Below are 17,701 nucleotides of genomic sequence, written 5' to 3'. Positions count from 1 at the left end.
GAGGCCTCAGCATTTTAAATCTGCCAAGTCTGGCTTTGCTTTCAGATCCCAGGCTCCCTGAAGCTACACACATGTGCTGATCCAGGGCTCCAGTTCAGCCAGTTACTCAAACCACACCACTGAGAATACTGATTTTTGAGTTGAGCTTTGGGGTTCTTCACCACAGAAGGGCTTTGTCTAGGTCTAGGGTCATCCCATCACTGTTCTTGTCATGTTCCTTCTGTTGATGGCCTGGATCATCAGGGTGAACATCCCTGATAACAAATGAGAGTATGTGTTTGTCTTAAAGCCTGTGGGGTTGTGGTACAGTTGATTTATGTAGAATTCTGGAAGCCATGAATATCCTGAAGTTGCTTTTTACTTTTTTTTTTTCTTTAAGTGCATGTATGATTTATACAGAAACATAAATCTTAGTGAGTCAGTATATAAATATTATTCTCAACCTTACATTAAAAGATCAGTGTTCACCTGAAATGCAGCGTGTTTCCTCCTGGTAGCTGTTACAGCAATGTACCCACATGCTTCTAAGACTGTGGCCAACTGATGTGGTTTTTCAATTACATTTTCTCATCCCTTAAAATAATCTTGCATTCTTGTTGCTTGAGAGCTTCCCCTTTCCCCTGAGAAGTGACTGCAAGGAAGAAAAGACTCACTGGACACAGCTGAGCATTGACTGGGGATGAGGAGATCCCCATAGAGTGTCAAATAGAGAGGAAAATAGATGTTTTCCTCATAAAGGTTGCATTATAGCTGAAGCACAAGCCAGTTCCTGTATTGCCAAGGCACACCAAGCTGTGTCCCTTCTCCAGGGGCACAGCAGGATCCTTGTGTCTCCTCTTCCTCTTGTTGCCCTCCCCTAGGCTCACCATAGCCTTGAGTTCACAGCAGTATGCTGAATTGTGGGTTATGTGTGTGCCCTTAGCAAATACTCAAAGTAAATCAGATTCCCAAAGTTTTCAGAGTAGAAAATTCTATTTAGAGTATTGATCTTCAGAATTAAAGTCTTGAATATTCAGGGTGGGGAGGTTAGGCTTATAGCCTTGAGTAGCCACACTAACAATAAAGGATCTTCCTCTGTTAGGTCAGGAAACATTCAACTATGCCCCTTTTATTATATTTTTAAAATCTATTCTATCTCCAGAAGTAATGCATTGCAGTATTTTTAAAGGTTAACAATTCATTTCATATAAGGTAAGTGGATTCTGGTGGTGAGCAGGGTGGGGGGAAATCCCCTATAAAAATCCAGGAATAGAAAATCTTCATAGGCTGGGAGACATTTGACTGTGAAAGAGCACAGAGCATCTGTGTTCTTCCAGCAGAGAGCTGGACTCACCGTGTGCACGCAGCCAGCCTCATGTACACAGTACGTGCGGGCGAGGGCTTTCCCAAAATAACCTGAGAAAGGACAGTAACAAAAGCAACAGAGAAATGAGATTTCCTGCCTTCAGCCTAGAAATGCTCACTGCCAAAATAATAAATATATGACAGGTTGGTATTTCTGTAGCATCTTTCATCTTGAAGGATCTTGCAGTGCTTTGCAGGCTGGGGAAAGCAGAGATGATGTTTATGCTGATGAAATGCAGCTTTCTCCAGGTCAGGGTGCAACAGGTGTTTGCCTCTAGAAAAGTACACACTTGTTTTGAAGAAAGTGTCAGCTTTTGGACCCACTCGAGGTGCTGAAGGTTGGCAGAGCACTTGCAGAGCAAAGCAGTGCAGTGTCCTCACTGCCATCCCCAGGAACCCGTCTCTGCTGTCTCTGCCAGCAGATCAGGGTTTGTCTGTGCATTCTGCTCCCAATCACAGCCTTATGAGGTCAAGCAGAAATCAGACTATTAACACATTTCCACCCAGGAGACCCAAAGCTTATGGCTTTCATCCTTTTCTTTGCATTTTTAAACTGAGCCACAGTCCCTCCTGTTTAACTTGGTGCAGGCTATGCACTGAAACAGGGGAACATTTTTCATTTCCTCTGTTATGTGTATTTTTAGCTTGCTTTTATTTTCATTGTGTTTGATTTTATGTTCACATATGCTGGGAAATGCCTGGGTGGGTTCACAGGAAAGGTGCTACAGTAGGTGATCTGCTTTGTGTTTGTATTTCCTCTGTGCAAGCTCTCCTCTGCTTCCCCAAAAGTGAAAAAGTGGGTGTAAGGCATCAAGGGGCGTCAGGTTTGGATTCCTATAGTATGGAAAATAGATGTGAGGGAGAGAAAATTAGATGGAGGAGGGAGTTGTTTACACATTTTCAATTGATAAACTTTATTCAGCAGAGAGGGCTGTTTCCCAAACAGATTTTGTTTGGTTTGTTGTCTTTCTTCCAAGCACGCAATTTATGCAGGGTCAATTTATGGGCTGCATGTGTAATGGCATGAAGATTTATGGGCACCCTGGTAGACATGCTGGTGTCTTATTTCACAGAAATGTAGAATAGTTTGGGTTGGAAGGGACTGTAAAATCCTGATTCTTTGCCTCTGGCTTAGGGTGCCCCGTGGATTGAGTCGCTGTCTCTGGAGGGATTTAAAACACACATAAACATGGCACTTGGGGACATGGGGTAGTGGTGGCTTTGGCACTGCTGGATTAATGGCTGGACTTAATTTTACAGGGCATCTCCAGCCTAAACATTTGGGTTCCCAGGGTCCTGATGACCACGTTTCCTGGGGAATGGGCTCATCCCTGCCTTTGAGACCTCTAGAGGTGCCTCTCCTCCAGCATCAAAGCCTGTTGACCTCTGGCACATCTCTTGACTGGCTCATGGACAGTGGTGGCCAAGACTGTGCTGTAGAATATGTTATTACTTTTAATTTAAACTAAAATTTAAATTAATGTCCAGCTGGAAGGTGTCACAGGTAACCCCTGGAGGGCCAGACACCACTTCATGGACTGCCCCATCCCATTAGCTCTCTGCAGGCTAATAAGCTTCTTGAGATTAGTGCTCTATACATGGGCTTTTTTAGGAATGCTCAAGATGTCTTCTGCCTTTCCCTGAGAATAGCCAGGGAAAAAAATATCTCCCAGCACAGATTTTTCACCAATTGGATCTTGAGTCCAACACAGTAACTGAACAGCTTTCTAACAGGGTGCTTGGTGTCACCTCACAGATACATTGAGGGAAAGTGAGTTCCAACACAGATCAGTTGAGTTCCCATGTCCAGTGAGGAAGGAAGCAAGTACTGGGAGAGCCCAGGTTTGCCAGCAGAGCCCTTGGTTTTCTGCTGCAGCCAATTTCCCCATTCTACCCTGCCCTTCCTGATGTCATACACAGGCACAGGGATTTTTCACAGGCACTGGATTAAATGCATCCTTCAGAAGGTTCTCTTATCTCCTTTCACAAGCTGCAGGAGGTGATGAGCACACCATCACCCCTGCTGAGCTATTCTCATATCCAGTAACCCTCTCTGCTGACAAGGTGCCTCTGATTTCAAGATGAAAGTTGTTGCTTTTGCTCCATCCTTGTCAGAAAGGTCTGATTGCCTCCTGCCAGCAGGCAGACAACTTTTCTGTGTCTATGTGTCTGTACAGAAATGTCAGATCCTCTCACTATCTCCTCTCTGTCATGATAAATGTTTTTTCCTCCTTAAATCTTACAGCATAAATAAGTCTTGCAGCCCAGCTATGGCTTCTGCTTCCAGCTCCCTTTTGAAATCCTTCTGCTATTTTTATGTCTTTCATGGTGATGGATGTGGCTCAGAAATTAATTCCTCTGGACAAGATGAGAAAATGAGGTGGAGCGTGGTCCTGTGGAGATGGGATATGGATAAAGATGTTTTTTGGGTACAGTCTGTCCTGGCTGAGGTTGGGAAGGTGACTACACCAAACCTGACATCCCATTCAACCTCATTTTCCGTGCAACTATTTTGGTGTAGTGAACAACAACACAAAAACATGGAGAGGAACTCTCTGGAAATACATGATGTGCTCTTGCTTCTTTTTTTCGCTTTCCCACTATGGCTATGGAGGGGCCAGCAGGTCATTTGATGTCTTGCTGGTGCCTTTTCTGTGTCTCTGAGGCGGATGACAGCAGATGACTCACAGGGATGGTACTTTTTGCCAAGTTTCTTTTGGAGTCGCGTAGAGAAGCAAACACCTTTTCTTGAGATGGCAACCTCAGTGCAGATTGTGATCAAGAAGCATCACCACCGTTGGGTCTGTACATGCAGCCTGCTGCCACAAGGATGGTTGCCATCAGATTTACTGGAAAAGTGAGACCTTTCACCTTGCCTGGAGGGAGACATTCCCAAGTATTTCCAAAACACCTTTTCTCATTTCCTAGCTATTCTCTCCTGCTAGACCGCATTGGGGTAAACACCTTTTTATCTCGCTGATGTTGAGTGCTACAATCCAGACTCCACCAGAATATGTGCAGTGATGACTTTTAAACTTTTAACTTCAGGAGATTTGGCCAAAGCCTTTACTTTTCTGTCAACATCTCCTATAACCCCCTCTCCCAGAAATTCACACCATGAGAAGAACTTACAAGTTTCTGGTGTTAAGAGCTGGAGCTTGATGATAAGGGATGTTTCAGCAGCAGTCTTGGGGTTGAAAGCCTGAGTAGACACTACAGCAATGTATAGATGATTTATTATGCTCAGACAGCTGCACTGCTTTTGACTTGGCTTAGTTTGATGTGGGTAAATCCATCAGTGTTTTCTGTGATGCATTAAGTAGTTGCAGTAAAACATGAAATTTCAGCTTTTCGGAATTTGGGATTTGTCACAACAAAGTAGTGTTACCATACTAGCTTTGCCACCACTGGCTTTTCATGCTCTGTTGCTGGTAGTGGCTGCCTGCTTTTGTTCTAGAAGGATGAAGGATCCCAAAGGAGAAGTTTTGCTCTAGTTTATAGAATTGTTCCCATTTCAGAACAAAGCTCTTACCCATTCTGGAGCATTTAGGGCCATCACTAGGCAGAATTTCACAGATTTACAGACCTGAAACTTTCTTTGATGTATAAGTTATGGGACTTGGTGAGCCCAGAGCATCGTGCAGGCTTGTGCTGACATGAAATAAGTTAGGAGAAAAACCTTGGTATTTTGTAAAAATGTTGTTGACAAATCATTAGTTTGAGCTTCAAAAGATGCTGGGATAGAAGTGGAAATTCTTTTTTTGATGTCTCGGGCAGAAAAAAAGTAAAAAAATATTGGCTTGTCCCACATCTTATATGGCCTGAATCAGAAATGGGCAGAAGTCAGGAGTTTGCAGCTGTGATACAGGAATTTCATTTATCATCAAAAGCAGAAAGAGCTCCTTCATACTGAGATCAGAACTGGGCTAACTGCACCATTTCCTTGTCCAGCCTTTGTTAGGGTGTTCCAGGGCCTGGGAGCTGTGATTTATTCCATCATTTTACCCCAGCCCTGGCATAGCATATGGATCATGATGGGGCCAGGTCACAGGGCTTTATTCTCTTTTGACCTGCACTTGTTCACCGTCAGGCTCAGAAGTGTCCTGGCCCCAAGTGCAGCAGGGATAGCAGTGATGGTGCTGATAAAGGAAGCAATCAAGGCAATGTTTGTTGGTAGGGTTGGTATATAGTTTTTTAAGATTATTGACATATTTGAGAAAATCAGACAGCTTTCAGTGATGTGAGCTGCTTTTCAGGTCTGGAATAGCAGCACCAGACTTCAAAGCAAGGTGTAGGATGGGCACAGCTTCTCAGAACGTGACCTGATCGGGCTCAGATCATTTCCAAAATAAAATCTAATGGGTATTTGTAGGTTTAGGTGTGTTGGTAAACACAGAGAAAACAGTGCTAAGTTAGTCATCCTTGAGGGCGACGAGAAAGGTAATTTTTCTAACCCAAACTTTTCGATTATTTCTAGAATATATCTACGTGCACATACAGAACATGTGCATGAGTGTATATATATGTGATGTACATAGAAATATTTTGTTGTTATGACCTGTGGTTATCAATCTCATGCATAACTATCCTATATGACATTCTGTATTTATAATCCTTAAGAAACTTGCTGATATCTTGATCTACTTTGTACCACATTGCTAGTTGCATTTCTGAACTGGTGGAAAACCAAAACGTCCCTGGTAGCGCTCAAAAGGATTAGCGCTTCATTTAATTTTTATTTAATAACAGCATTGTCCCAGCTGCCAAGGCTGCCCCAGACAACGTGCTGTCTTTCCATCAGCACCAGCAGAGCTGCTCCAGCCAAGCACTTGGCCTGGATGCGTCTGGAAGGTGCCAGGGCACACCCTGGCACATCACCAGCGCTGTGATGGGCACATGCTCCAGAACTGAACGCCCTGACCATCAGCTGTGAGGGTGGGGAGGGCCTGGCACTGCCTGCCCAGAGAAGCTGTGGCTGCCCCGTTCCTTGAAGTGTTCCAGGCCAGTTTGGAGGGGACTTGGAGCAACCTGTTCTAGTGGAAAGGTGCATCTCCATGTTGTACCCATGACTGGTGAGGAAGGAGATGGAATGGAGAGGCAAGGCTGGAAAGAGGGACATGGGTGTCCAGAGGCAAACACGCAAGGAAGTTTAGGACAGTGGTTCCATCACTGGGGACGGGAGCAAGTATGAGCCAGGGGCACAGGCAGGGAGCAGAGCAACTGCCCAGAGAAGGTGACTGCGGGAGGGGAGGGGAGAGGGCTACAATTGGTAACAGATGCCCTCAGAAGCTAATGACCTGACAAATGCTGCACTCATAAAACAAATTCTTTAAAAAGGAAGCAAATGGAAATATAAGCTAGTGAAAGAATTTGCAGCAGCTGCCCTGAAACCATTTCTCACTTCATAAACAGGTCTGCATTGAAAAAACAGCCCCTTTCTTCTTGTTCTCCTTTGTGGTCCCCTCCTGTGCCCACCGGCTCTTTCAGGGCTGCGGCCTGCAGGTTTCCACCATACCTTTGGCTCGGTGGACTTGTCCAGAGTCAACAGCACATTGCGTTCCCTTAACGTCTGCGTCGGCACCGATCTGGGCTTTTTTGGGGTTTGTTGTTTTTTTGTTTTTTGTGTGCATGTCTTTTGTGGTATTTCTAGCTCTGTGCATCCTTGGCTGGAAATGTTGAGTAAAGGCTGGAGGCAGAGGCCTCTGCCTCGCTGGGAGAAAGGCAGTGCCTGAAAACAGCAGCAGCCCTGTGCCAAGCAGGGAGCAGAGGAGAGCGAGGCATTCAGGTACAGCTCCCTCCCTTCTCTCCCCAGTTACGGCCTGGAGTGCAGCACCTCTGTCCCTGGCTGAGATCAGGTGCTGCACCTATATCACTTGGTAACAGATAAAGCCAGACTGATGGATAACCAGGGCATGGGAGCTGTTGTGCTGACCTATGTCTTTTCCTAATTCCATCCCAGGTATAATTAATCAATGGGCTGCATTTCATTGATGGAGATCACAACCCCTTGACCCACACTGGTTCTCATGATGGAATTGTGATGCTTAAATAGTCCTCAGTGGGAAGCTGCTGAAGGGAGGAGGAAGTGTGGGTGATTGCAAACCAAGGAATGGGTGATGCATTTCAAACTTTCCTGGCACCTCCTGTAACTTGCATTGGTGCTGAGGGGAAGGTTATTCCTCCCTTTAGCTACAGCTCACCTTGGTGGCCACAGCTGAGGCTGTAGAGCTGGACAGGTGGTGTGTGCTGAGATGGTGTTGATCCCAAAGAGCCTGGCATCAGCGTGCACAGGTTTGGGGTGCTGTGCTGGCCTGTGGGAAGAGCAGAGGTGCTGAGGACCATCAGAGCAGAGAGGGAGGGTGACAGGAGTGGGGCTGGGGAGCCAGTTGTATATCCAGCTTCCCCCTTCCACCACAGGCTGTGGTGTTAGCTGTATGGATGTGAAGGGGGGCTGCACAGGATCTGAAGAACATCTCATGGATGATTCCTTAATATTTGCAGAGGTTTCCTCTTAGCTTTCATTGCAGCTGGAGAATCATCATCAGTGGATTCTCCAGTGTCCTATACAGAGTTTGACATAGCTGATTCTAAAGGTATGCGAAGGTATTCCGTCTGCCTCCCCTCTCCTTGTCACCTCCCTCCTTTTGTTCTCTTGGTCTACCTGCAGTGAGCTCCCCTTTGGTGCTGGGCTACGTGCACACTCTGTGCCTGTGTGCAGGCAGCACAAATTTTGGAATATTGTTAGGAGTATTGTTGAGCTGTGCCTCCTTTCATCAGCTTGAAAGAGCATGGTGGTGGTTGGTGGGAAGGTGTGGGCTGGGATTGGGATGAAGTCTCTGGCGTCATTGTCAGGGGACTTCAAGCCTGGGAGAAGCTATGAAGGGTAGGTGTGCATCTCTAGGCATCTGTGACCTGCTGAGCATTCACTCCACACAAGTGCCACCTGGAGAGAGCCCTTCCTTGCTGAACTAGCCCTGGTTGATCCCCTCTCTGTTCTCCTCCACAGCTGTGCCCACGGTGCCTGTGTGGGATCAGGAACCTGCACGCAGCCGCTGCTTGCTCACGCTGCCACCCTCAACTGCAGCTCGGATGGCCCAGGGCACATGGCATGTGCTGTCTCCTGTGAAAAGGGCTTTGTCCTCCACTCCAATGGTGGGAAGAGGCTGGGCTCCACGCAGGTGAGTGGCCTCAGGATGGCCCATGGGACCAAGACCTAGATAAAAAAGATTTAACCACCCTGAGGTGGTTGGAGAGAGCACAGACCACTTCGTTCCTCCAGCCTCAACCTTTTTGCTGCTTTTCCAACACATGCCAGCTCAATGACACTCCAGTGCTGGACCCCTGTGCTTGTGGCTGGTGTTTCTGCTTGGAGATCCCTCTGTCCCTTACTGCAGTGCTTGTTCTCCCAGTCCAGTGTTGTCTGCAGAGCACAGCTCTGCCAGGCTGAAAGGTGCTGCAGGGCATGTCCCAAGTCAAGGTGATGCACTCCAACAGAAAGAGAGGTGGATATTTCTGCTCTCCAGATGGGCATTGCTTGGAGGGTTAAACATCCCTGGAATGTTTTCTCTCTTAAAGCTGAAGTTAGTGGCTCAGGAAAAAATGAAGTCATTGCAGAGCAACTATATTTAGAGGCAGCTGAGAGCATGGAGAGCTTTTCTTCCTTTGTGTCGTGTTGCAATAATGGCACAGGGGTCACCGTGAAAGAGTTTGTCCCACTTTCCAGAGGGTTGGGGGTTACCTCATGAAAGCCAGGAGCCAGCACAGCTCTTAGCTATTGACTGAGGAGACCTGGGATGATGTGTCCTTGGGAGCTGAACTGCCTTGGTCCAGGCAGTCACCTTGGCAGGCGGGTAGGCACACAGTGTCCTGTCCTGTCCTGTCCTTGGGCTGTTTCTGGAGCGGAGAACAGGAGCCTCTGGGGCTGAGCTGGTCTGCATGCCAGACTGAGCAAGGGTGTGAACTTGCTTGGGGCAGACAGACAAAAGTGAGTTGGGCTGTGTCAGAAGGGCGACATTTCCTCTCCTTGGAGATCTGCTCGTGACACCTGGCAGGCAGGTTCCCCGTGCTGCAGTGTTGGCCAGAGGAGAGGTGGACACTGGGAAGTGCAGTAGGGCAGCTGGAGATGCACTGCTCACCACTGGGAGGTTGTTAATTACATGCCCACTGGGCCTGCCCAGGGAAAACAAAATGTTCCCATTCTCCGAAACGAAACCGCACAAAATGAATCTGCCTGGGGTGACAGCTTTCCTGTGTCTGGCAGTGAGATGGGAAACTTCTGAACAGAGTTCTACCAAGTGGCTGTCACAGCAGAGGGCAGCTTGCAAGGGCCTTGCCCTGAGCCCTCCAGTGGCATTACAGTGGTGTCTGGATTGTGACCCTATTTAGGAAAATGCACACAGCTCTTCTCCTGAGCTGCTCTCCAGCTCGTTCAGCTACGCTAGGATCCTACTGCACACTTGAGAGTGCCAGACTCAAATTTAGTGATCTCCTTCAGAGCCACCACAGCCAGGTTCAACCAAAACCTGCTGGTTGAGAGGATAGGTCATGTGTGCAGCTGCACCAGCAGTGTGACTGTACCAGCCATGAAGGGACATCAGGAACATTGGTCTGCAGCCCCTGGCTGAGGGCTGCTGGGCTGGGGTTAGCAGTTTGGGAATGGAAATCAGAGAACAATTGGGGTTGGAAGGGACCTTTAAAAGATCACTTAGTCCAACCCCTCTGTTGTGGCTAGGAACACCTTCCACTAAGCCAGGTTGCTCATAGCAAACTATCATTCACCATTCAATTTTGATGAAGTCTGTAGCAGGTGTTGACCATATTTAGTGGTGTGACCATGGTGATTTTTGATCTTGGGCAGTTCTGAGTAAGAAGGGCTGTACAATTAGGATTTGTAAATGAGGTTATATGATTTCAGTGGGGTCTGTGGGCTGAGGCATGAGGGAATTGGTACATTTAGGGAAAAACAATCAACAGAAGAGCTCTCTGACTACAGTAGTTGAAGTAAGACTTGATCTTTTAGGGGAGGAAATTGCAGCACATCCAGCTGGAAATAGCTTAGCTCAAGAGGTTTCAGTGAATATTGAGGGGACTTTCTTTTTTTCCCCTAATGGGGACTGGTACCACCCAGACAATGTAGCATGCACAGTGTTACCCCCAGGCACATTTCCTGCTCTCACACCCCACACATCTCCCTATGAACTGGTCAGGGCTTTGTGATTCACTGTCCAGAGTGGGGAGAAAGGGCACAGTGGGGGAGGAAAAATGTTGGAGCGCTCTCCTCATCCTGAACCCTGTTTGGGCCTTTCTGCTGTGGTGGCACAGCCATAGATCAGAGCTCTCCTCAGGAGTCTGATGGAGCTTTGCTTTCTCTGCAACAGGAGGTGGTGCTGACGTGCAGCTGGGGACAGTGGGACAGATCTGTGACTTGTGACCCTGTTGACTGCCATGTCCCTGACCAGTCCCTCGTGTACTATGCCGAGTTCTCCTGCCCTCTGGGAACCACCTACCTGCAGAGATGCTCCTTCTCCTGCATCCCCCCAGCCAAGCTTCAAGGTATGGTCTGGAGTGTCAAGACATTTCACCACCCTTTGTGATGCCACATTTCCATGCCTGTCCCAAGCAGTTCAAATAGAGAATTTCTTGGAATTTCTCACTTATCCTGGATTTGCCAGCTGGATGAGTTCTTGAGATACTTCCTGAAATGATGGGTATCCCTCGCCCTGGAACAGAGACATCCTAGTGTGAGGATAATTCCCTCTGACTCCCATCCCCTGGCAGGCAGCCCTGATCCATCCACCTCAGGGTGTAGTGATGTCCTCTCCTGATAACTGGTCCAGCCTCCAGTATTACAGTGATGGAGACAAGAAACATGCAGGCAGACAGAGAGGACTTCAGAGAGCCAGCAGTGGCTCTGTGCCTGGTGGCTGTGGGGAAGCCTGTGGTTCAGGGCGCTGGGGCTGTATAAAGCCATAGAGACTGATGCCCACAGCTGTAGAGCAGTCTGGGAGATGTCCACCACCCAGACACACCATGGCCTGGCTTTCATTCTGACGACTCCATCAGTAGCCACAGGAATTTTTTAAGCCAAGTCAGAGAAAGAGAGCTACTGTTCTGTCAATGCAAGGGCTGAGCTGGATGGGATTTCAGGGGTAATTGCCTTGACAGCTTCAAGCATTGGGACTTTGTGAGTTTCCACCAGTGCCTTTGCTCTGAAAAAATCACATACAACAAATCATTTTAATGGGTGCCCTACTTTATGGAGACATTTATAGCTGAAATGTATGAGAATTGTTTACTTATTGTAAAAGGAAAAACTTTAAATCTAAGGATCAAAAACTGCAGAGAATTAAGGTCCCATTTCATGACAGGGAGGATGGTGGCAGATCCCCAGAGTGGGGTGATCAATGGGTAGCATGCAAATGTCAGCAACACAAATCCTGCATGAACTGATGCCCATTGCCTTGGGTTGGTCAGCTGAGGCAGAGCTTTAATCTGATCTTGCACTCACAGCTGCCTCTTGGTCCTGCTGCAGTCCCTGGGAGTTTGCCATGGGCTCCCTCCGTGGGAAGGGGTCGCCTCCATGGGCCCCTGGGTGACTTCCAGCATGATGGCTGGAGGTGCTCAGCCAAGGCTGCCAAGCCATGGGGGTTAACTCTTGGAGTGCAGCTGACACAGCTGAGCCACTGAGGCAGGGACATGCTCTATGCCTGCTCCCCCCAGAGACTTGCATCCTTACAAGCAAGCTAACAAATGCTAAGAGTAGGCAAGGAAAGGATGATGTGGCTGTGTGGCTCTTGGAGGTGGGAGATGACCCCTGGCAGCCTTGACCCATCAGGAACACAGGCGCTGAGTAGAGATGTGATCTTGTCTCTGGCCCAGAAGTGTTTCTGTAAAAAGAAAGGGATGTTTGAAGGAACTGTAGAGCAGCCTGGCTGCACCACAAACATGCTGATCCAAACCTCTCACTAGGAATAGTCCCATTCACTCCAATCCAGCTTTTTTCCTTGCTCATCAGTTCCCAATGAGCTATCCATCATGCAATCCATCATTCACACCATGTAGGTGAGGTAGTCCCTGGGCACTCCCTGCAGGCATCCAGAGCTGTGCAGTTTTGGCCCCCCATTTAGCTGTGGCTATCAGGGACAACAAAGAGCTGGGCTGTAATCCTCAACCCAAACCTCTAATGATGGGTGCTTTGAATTCCCAGTCACACCAGTGAAGCCTCCCACATCTGTCCTTGTGGCATTTTCCATCCTCCTGACTCTCAGGTTGCCCAGAGAGGTGATGGATTCCCCATCCCTGGAAACATTGAAAGGCAGGTTGGGCAGGACTCTGAGCTACCTGACCTGGTGGAAGATGCCCCTGTCCATGGCAGAAGGAGGTTGGACTAGATGTGCTTTAAAGGTCCTTTCCAGCCCAAACCATTCCATGATTCTATGATCTTACACTGCATCTGTAGTAGGGTATGAGAGCTTGATCAGCATGACTGAGGAAAAGCTGCAAAAAGCCCTTGGGGAGGATGAAGGTGGGCTGAACTAAACAGGACAGAGCTGTCCTACACTAAGACCCATGGCTGTCCTGAGGCACCACAAAAGAAGGCAATTTTAAGGGAAAGATCTGGGGAGATTTGCAGAACCAAGATCCTTTCTCCAGCCTCTAGAAGTTGACCCTGCCATACTTTTGTCTGCATTCAAGTATTTTCTGCTACAGCCTGACCAAGCAGGCGATGGAGTCCATGGTCTTTGTGTTTGTTGCCCCTTTGGGTATCAATGTACACTTAACAAGAGGACTTCTGCTGGTCGCTCTGAGCTCCCCTCAGCAGTTCTCCATTCCTGGCTGAAATGTAACCCCACACACACTCTGCTTCTCTTTTGGGGTCAGGAACAAACCAGTGGCTCACCTGCCTGGAGGATGGTCTCTGGTCCCTGCCCGAAGCCTTCTGCAAGCTGGAGTGCGAGGCGCCTCCCGCCGTGGCCAACGCCAAGCTCCTGGTGCCGCGGTGCCTGCAGGGCAGCCACGACGTGGGCTCAGTCTGCCGCTACAAGTGCAAGCCCGGCTACCATGTGGCCGAGAGCACAGCAGACAAGCCTAAGAAGTAAGTCTGTGGCAGGTCTGTTATCACCATTTCTTTCCTCCTCCCAGTGTGTGCAAGGAGCAGAGGTGACCGGACAACGGCAGTCTCGAATAGGTGTTAGAAGGCAGAGCAGCTTGCTCTGATCACACAGATTTCCTAAAATACAAGAGGCATTCCCTGGTCTAGGTGGGAACAAGGTGCTGTTGCACACATGGGTGTGTCAAGTACTTTAACCTGAAACAAGCAGATCTTCTTGTGCACCTTAACATATTTGTCACTCTGTGAAAGTTAAGCAGCAAATTGTTTGTGGAATCCCAGGTAATTAGACATTTACAAGATGTTGGCAGATTCCTGGAGCTTCTGTCTTTCCTAAAAGTGATAAAACATGGAACAGAGGCACTGCAAGAATGAATGGCTGCCTTCTGTCAGGGTTAACATCTCACCCGCTGTGCCTCTTGGCTAAATTTAATATCTCTAGCAGTGGCATTTCAATGGGAGAAGATTTTTCCTGATGCTTCAGGGAAAAATTCCTGGTGGTTCGCTAGCCCTGCTCTCAGCCAATATCACGATGCTGGGGGATAAAGCAGAGCTTTGTGTGTGACTCCTCCAGCCAAAGTCCCCATTGGGTTTGGTCACTAAAGATTCCCTGGCACTGGCTAGGTCCTCCCCAGAGTCTTGATTCTAGCCCAGATCAGGTAATTATGTGTTAATTGTTTAATGCCCCCTTCCAGTTTTAATTGGATGCAGACTTCATCTCTTCTTTGCTCTGGGGTAGAGTTGTTGTGCAGTGGGAAGCAGTTGCCAAATTTCTTGCCTAGTAATGAAGGAAGTGGTTTCTGTAAACAGCTTTTCACAGTGTTAGGAGCATTTCTTGGGCCAAAGGGAACTGAGCAAATGATTATTATGGCAGCAATCACATGGACTGCTTTGCAAACTCTAGAGCAGCTTTTGTGCCTGTGGCGCTTCAGGCACTGGGCATTCAAACAGATCCACTCAGCTTGCAAAGTGAGGGAGGCCCCCTCTGTCCTGTTGCAGCAACTGCTGGTGACAGTGATGACCCCTGGGAGATCTTGAGGCTCCTCTGATGTGTGAGTAACTTCCATATGGGTCTGAGCAGCCTGTGAGACAAGTCAAGGAAAATCATGTGGAGCGGTTTACGTTTTCATAGCAATGCATGTTGACATCGCATTTTCCCCTTTGCATTGTCACTGCTGCTATTTCATCAGATATCTCTGATGGTGGAATGCAAAAACCACATGAACAAAACCAGAAAAAGTATTGCTTTCCTATCATGGAGATTAACTCCTAGGTGAGTGGCCCAGCCCAAGCAGAAACCTTTCCTTGGGCTTGTAAATGTCATTGTACTGTCTCATCAGGAGCTCTTGGTCACTCTTAGCATGAGTACAAACCCCTTGGTGTGGTGTAGCAGCTCTTAGCCCTTAGGTCAGTTCCTGGACTGCTGGAAATCTTTCTGGTATCTCAGCCCTGGCAAGGAGAGGGTGGGAGCTGCCAGAGTGAGAGGTTGATCTCTTTTGATCATGCCAATTTTGGAGAAAGGGAGGTGCTGGGGCATTCTGGAAGCAACCAGCTCTGGTGAGGTGAAGGTTGCTGATGTACTGGTGTGAAAGTAGGATCTGAACTGTTGATTTGGACTTCAGGTTTTTAGGGTCTTCTGCTGTGTCTCTGGGTTCAGAAAACGGAGTTCTTTATCTATTGTCTCCCTGTTGTCCACCAACCCAGCAAGCACAAGCCTTGCTAAAGGATTTAGTGCCATGCAGGTGTGGAGGTTCATAAAGAAGCCAGACTCTCTATGTGTACTACATGTTGGACAAAAGTCAAACATAATCTGTGGCTGACACTGAAGATTCCTCATGCCACTAACTAGCTCACCCTTGGAAATACAGTCAGGCTTCCTTTGAATTATTCTTCTAGCTCTAGATTTGCTCCTCATGTGGAGTTGCCCACCTTATGCAGGCCTGAACCATGGTTGGGATCCAGCTGTCTCCATGCAAGTGAAGATAATCTTGGACACAGATGTTCATGCAATTGTATCACTTCTATTTTTTATTTTAATTTTACTGCAGGAGCAGTAAGGATGCTTAGAAGGGGCCAAGGACAAAGTTGAAATTAATTTCCCATAGTTTAAGTGGAAGAGAAAGGGGATGAAGAAATCACTTGTCCCAGAGATGCTTTTGTCTGTTAACCTGGGTGAGGAAAGGCCCTTGGGAGATCACTGCTTGTCAACAAGGGATCCTTGAGGAAATACTGATTGTGTAATCACGATCCTGCCAGAAAGTTGCTGCCTTCCTGCTGGCAGGTTCATCTGACTGACAGTGCTGACATGAAGGGTAAAGCTTCTTTGCCTCTTCCTAAAGGAGATCTGTTATCAGCCTGGAGAGGCTCCCAGCTGCCAGGCTACTTCACTTCTAATTCCAAATAAAGGTACCAAGGGGAACTTAACACATGCATTTGTGCTTTGTGATGGGAGCTTTCTGGATTTAGGCAGAACCTGTGCCATGGCAGTACCAGCCCAACACCTGGATCACACAAAGATATGAGCTGTCAAGGAGAAATGTTCGGCATCACCCAGAGCTGTGGCATGGAAAAGTGCTGGCCTGAAAGCCAGGGGTCAGATACTTTGGGGGAAAGGGCATCACCCCCACAGTGCTCCTTGCTGTTGCTTCCAGCATGATGTGCCATCTGGAGCAGATCTCTGACAGGAATAGACAAGTTGCATGGGGTTTGAAGAAACTTGGTCTAGTAGAAGGTGTCCCTGTCCATGCCAGGAGGGTTGGGACAAGGTGATCTTTAAGGTCCCTTCCAACCCAAAACAATTCCATGGTTGTGTGATTGTGCTCCTTTAGAGGAGCACTCTGATGCTGAGAGGACACACTCAGTGTGGGGATCTAAAAAGTCAGACCCTTCAGAGGACTTGTTTCACTTGCCAGATGTGGGATGATTCCTTGGAGAGAAGAGATTTGGGGATCTCAAAGCTGCCTTTTTGAGGGGTTGAGCTCCTTCTGCTAGCTTCAGGGAATGAAGCAAAGAACCACTTTGGTATTTTCAGGCACATTTGAGAGTCTTAGCCTGCATTTTGACCAGAGATCAAGGGAGCCCAGCACAGTCCTCAGTCAGCTTCTATGGAGATGTCAGCCCCTCTTCCTTCTCTCCCTGTTTGAAAACAGCAGAGACCATGGAAGAAGGAGAGGAGGTGGGAGAATGTGGATGAGAAAATGGGGACTGGAAGGAGTTAGCAGACTGGGGACTGGAAACAAAACAAATTTCACAGCAGGGCAAGCAGGAGAGCCTAATCCAGGAGCACCAGGCACATGTGTGGTGGGCACAAAGGCACTCACTGCCTCTGCCTGTATCTGCCCCTTTCCAGATAAAGGGCAAACACAGCTGTGGGAGCCAAGCAGCCAGGTAAAGAAAATCCAGGCTGTCAGTCAGGTTCCTGTCACTTCCACCTCTAAGATTTTTGAGTATTTACAGCCCAGGTTGTCTAGGCTTTTTGGAGGGAGCACAGCAGTGGAGGGTCCTACACACTGGTGCAGCTTTCTTTCAATTTACTGACAAATCTCTCTCCTTTCCCCCTATTCTTTTTGAAGCTATCAATCTCCTGCCATAGGAGATGAGGCTTTAGGCTCATTTATCACCATTCCTGCACAGCAAACCCATTCCCCCCAAGCTGGCTGCCTCAGAAGATGGCTGGATCCCTGCATGTTCAGCTCCTGGAGCCAGGCATGTGCTTGTGCCTTCACCTCAGATACAGCCCTTGCTGGCCTTAAACATCTCCCTTGCCTTCTCTGTCCATTAGGCTTGCTTGGTTGGAGAGCTGACTCTGATTTTCCTGGCTTCCTTGTTAATCCTCAAGAAGTGCCACTAACCCAGATCAGAAGAAGTTGCAGGATGGGAGGAGGTCCAGAAATTTCAAGCTCCTGTGAAGTTGTGTGCATTTATGTATAAACTTTTTTTTAAAAGCCTCTCCTTTCCCTTCAGTTCATGCTTCCACATGAACTGGTTGTTTCACATATGTTGGAGTGGTCCACAGCCCACCCTCTACCCTGGGGTCAGCCTGGGCTGTGTTTGAAGTCCCTGCATGGATGGGTTTGGCAAGGTGGTCTGGGGGGGTGTGCAGGTTTGCGGAGAGCTGTGAGAGGCCATACATGGCCTGGCTGTGACTGGGCTCACTCCAGCACCACATCAAAACGAGGAGCCCCTGTGAGCATGATGGGGCTGCAAACCACAGCCTGCACCTGAGCAAACTGCAGCTGCCACAGCGTG

The 17,701-nt window shown here is 48.1% G+C and overlaps 1 protein-coding gene across 1 annotated transcript in view; it reads left to right on the top strand.

Annotated features, from left to right (window-relative positions):
* PAPPA2 (pappalysin 2) overlaps positions 1-17,701 on the top strand; it is a 91,941-nt gene that overhangs the window by 50,929 nt on the left and 23,311 nt on the right. The window contains exons 16-18 of the mRNA XM_031064144.1: positions 8,351-8,522; positions 10,722-10,896; positions 13,225-13,438. Of these exons, the coding sequence (XP_030920004.1) occupies positions 8,351-8,522; positions 10,722-10,896; positions 13,225-13,438 (561 nt within the window). The remainder of the gene's footprint in view (positions 1-8,350; positions 8,523-10,721; positions 10,897-13,224; positions 13,439-17,701) is intronic.

The sequence above is a fragment of the Geospiza fortis genome, unplaced genomic scaffold, assembly GCF_000277835.1.
Source record: "Geospiza fortis unplaced genomic scaffold, GeoFor_1.0 scaffold399, whole genome shotgun sequence".
NCBI lineage: Eukaryota > Metazoa > Chordata > Aves > Passeriformes > Thraupidae > Geospiza > Geospiza fortis.
This window is presented reverse-complemented; position numbering and strand designations above follow the sequence as displayed.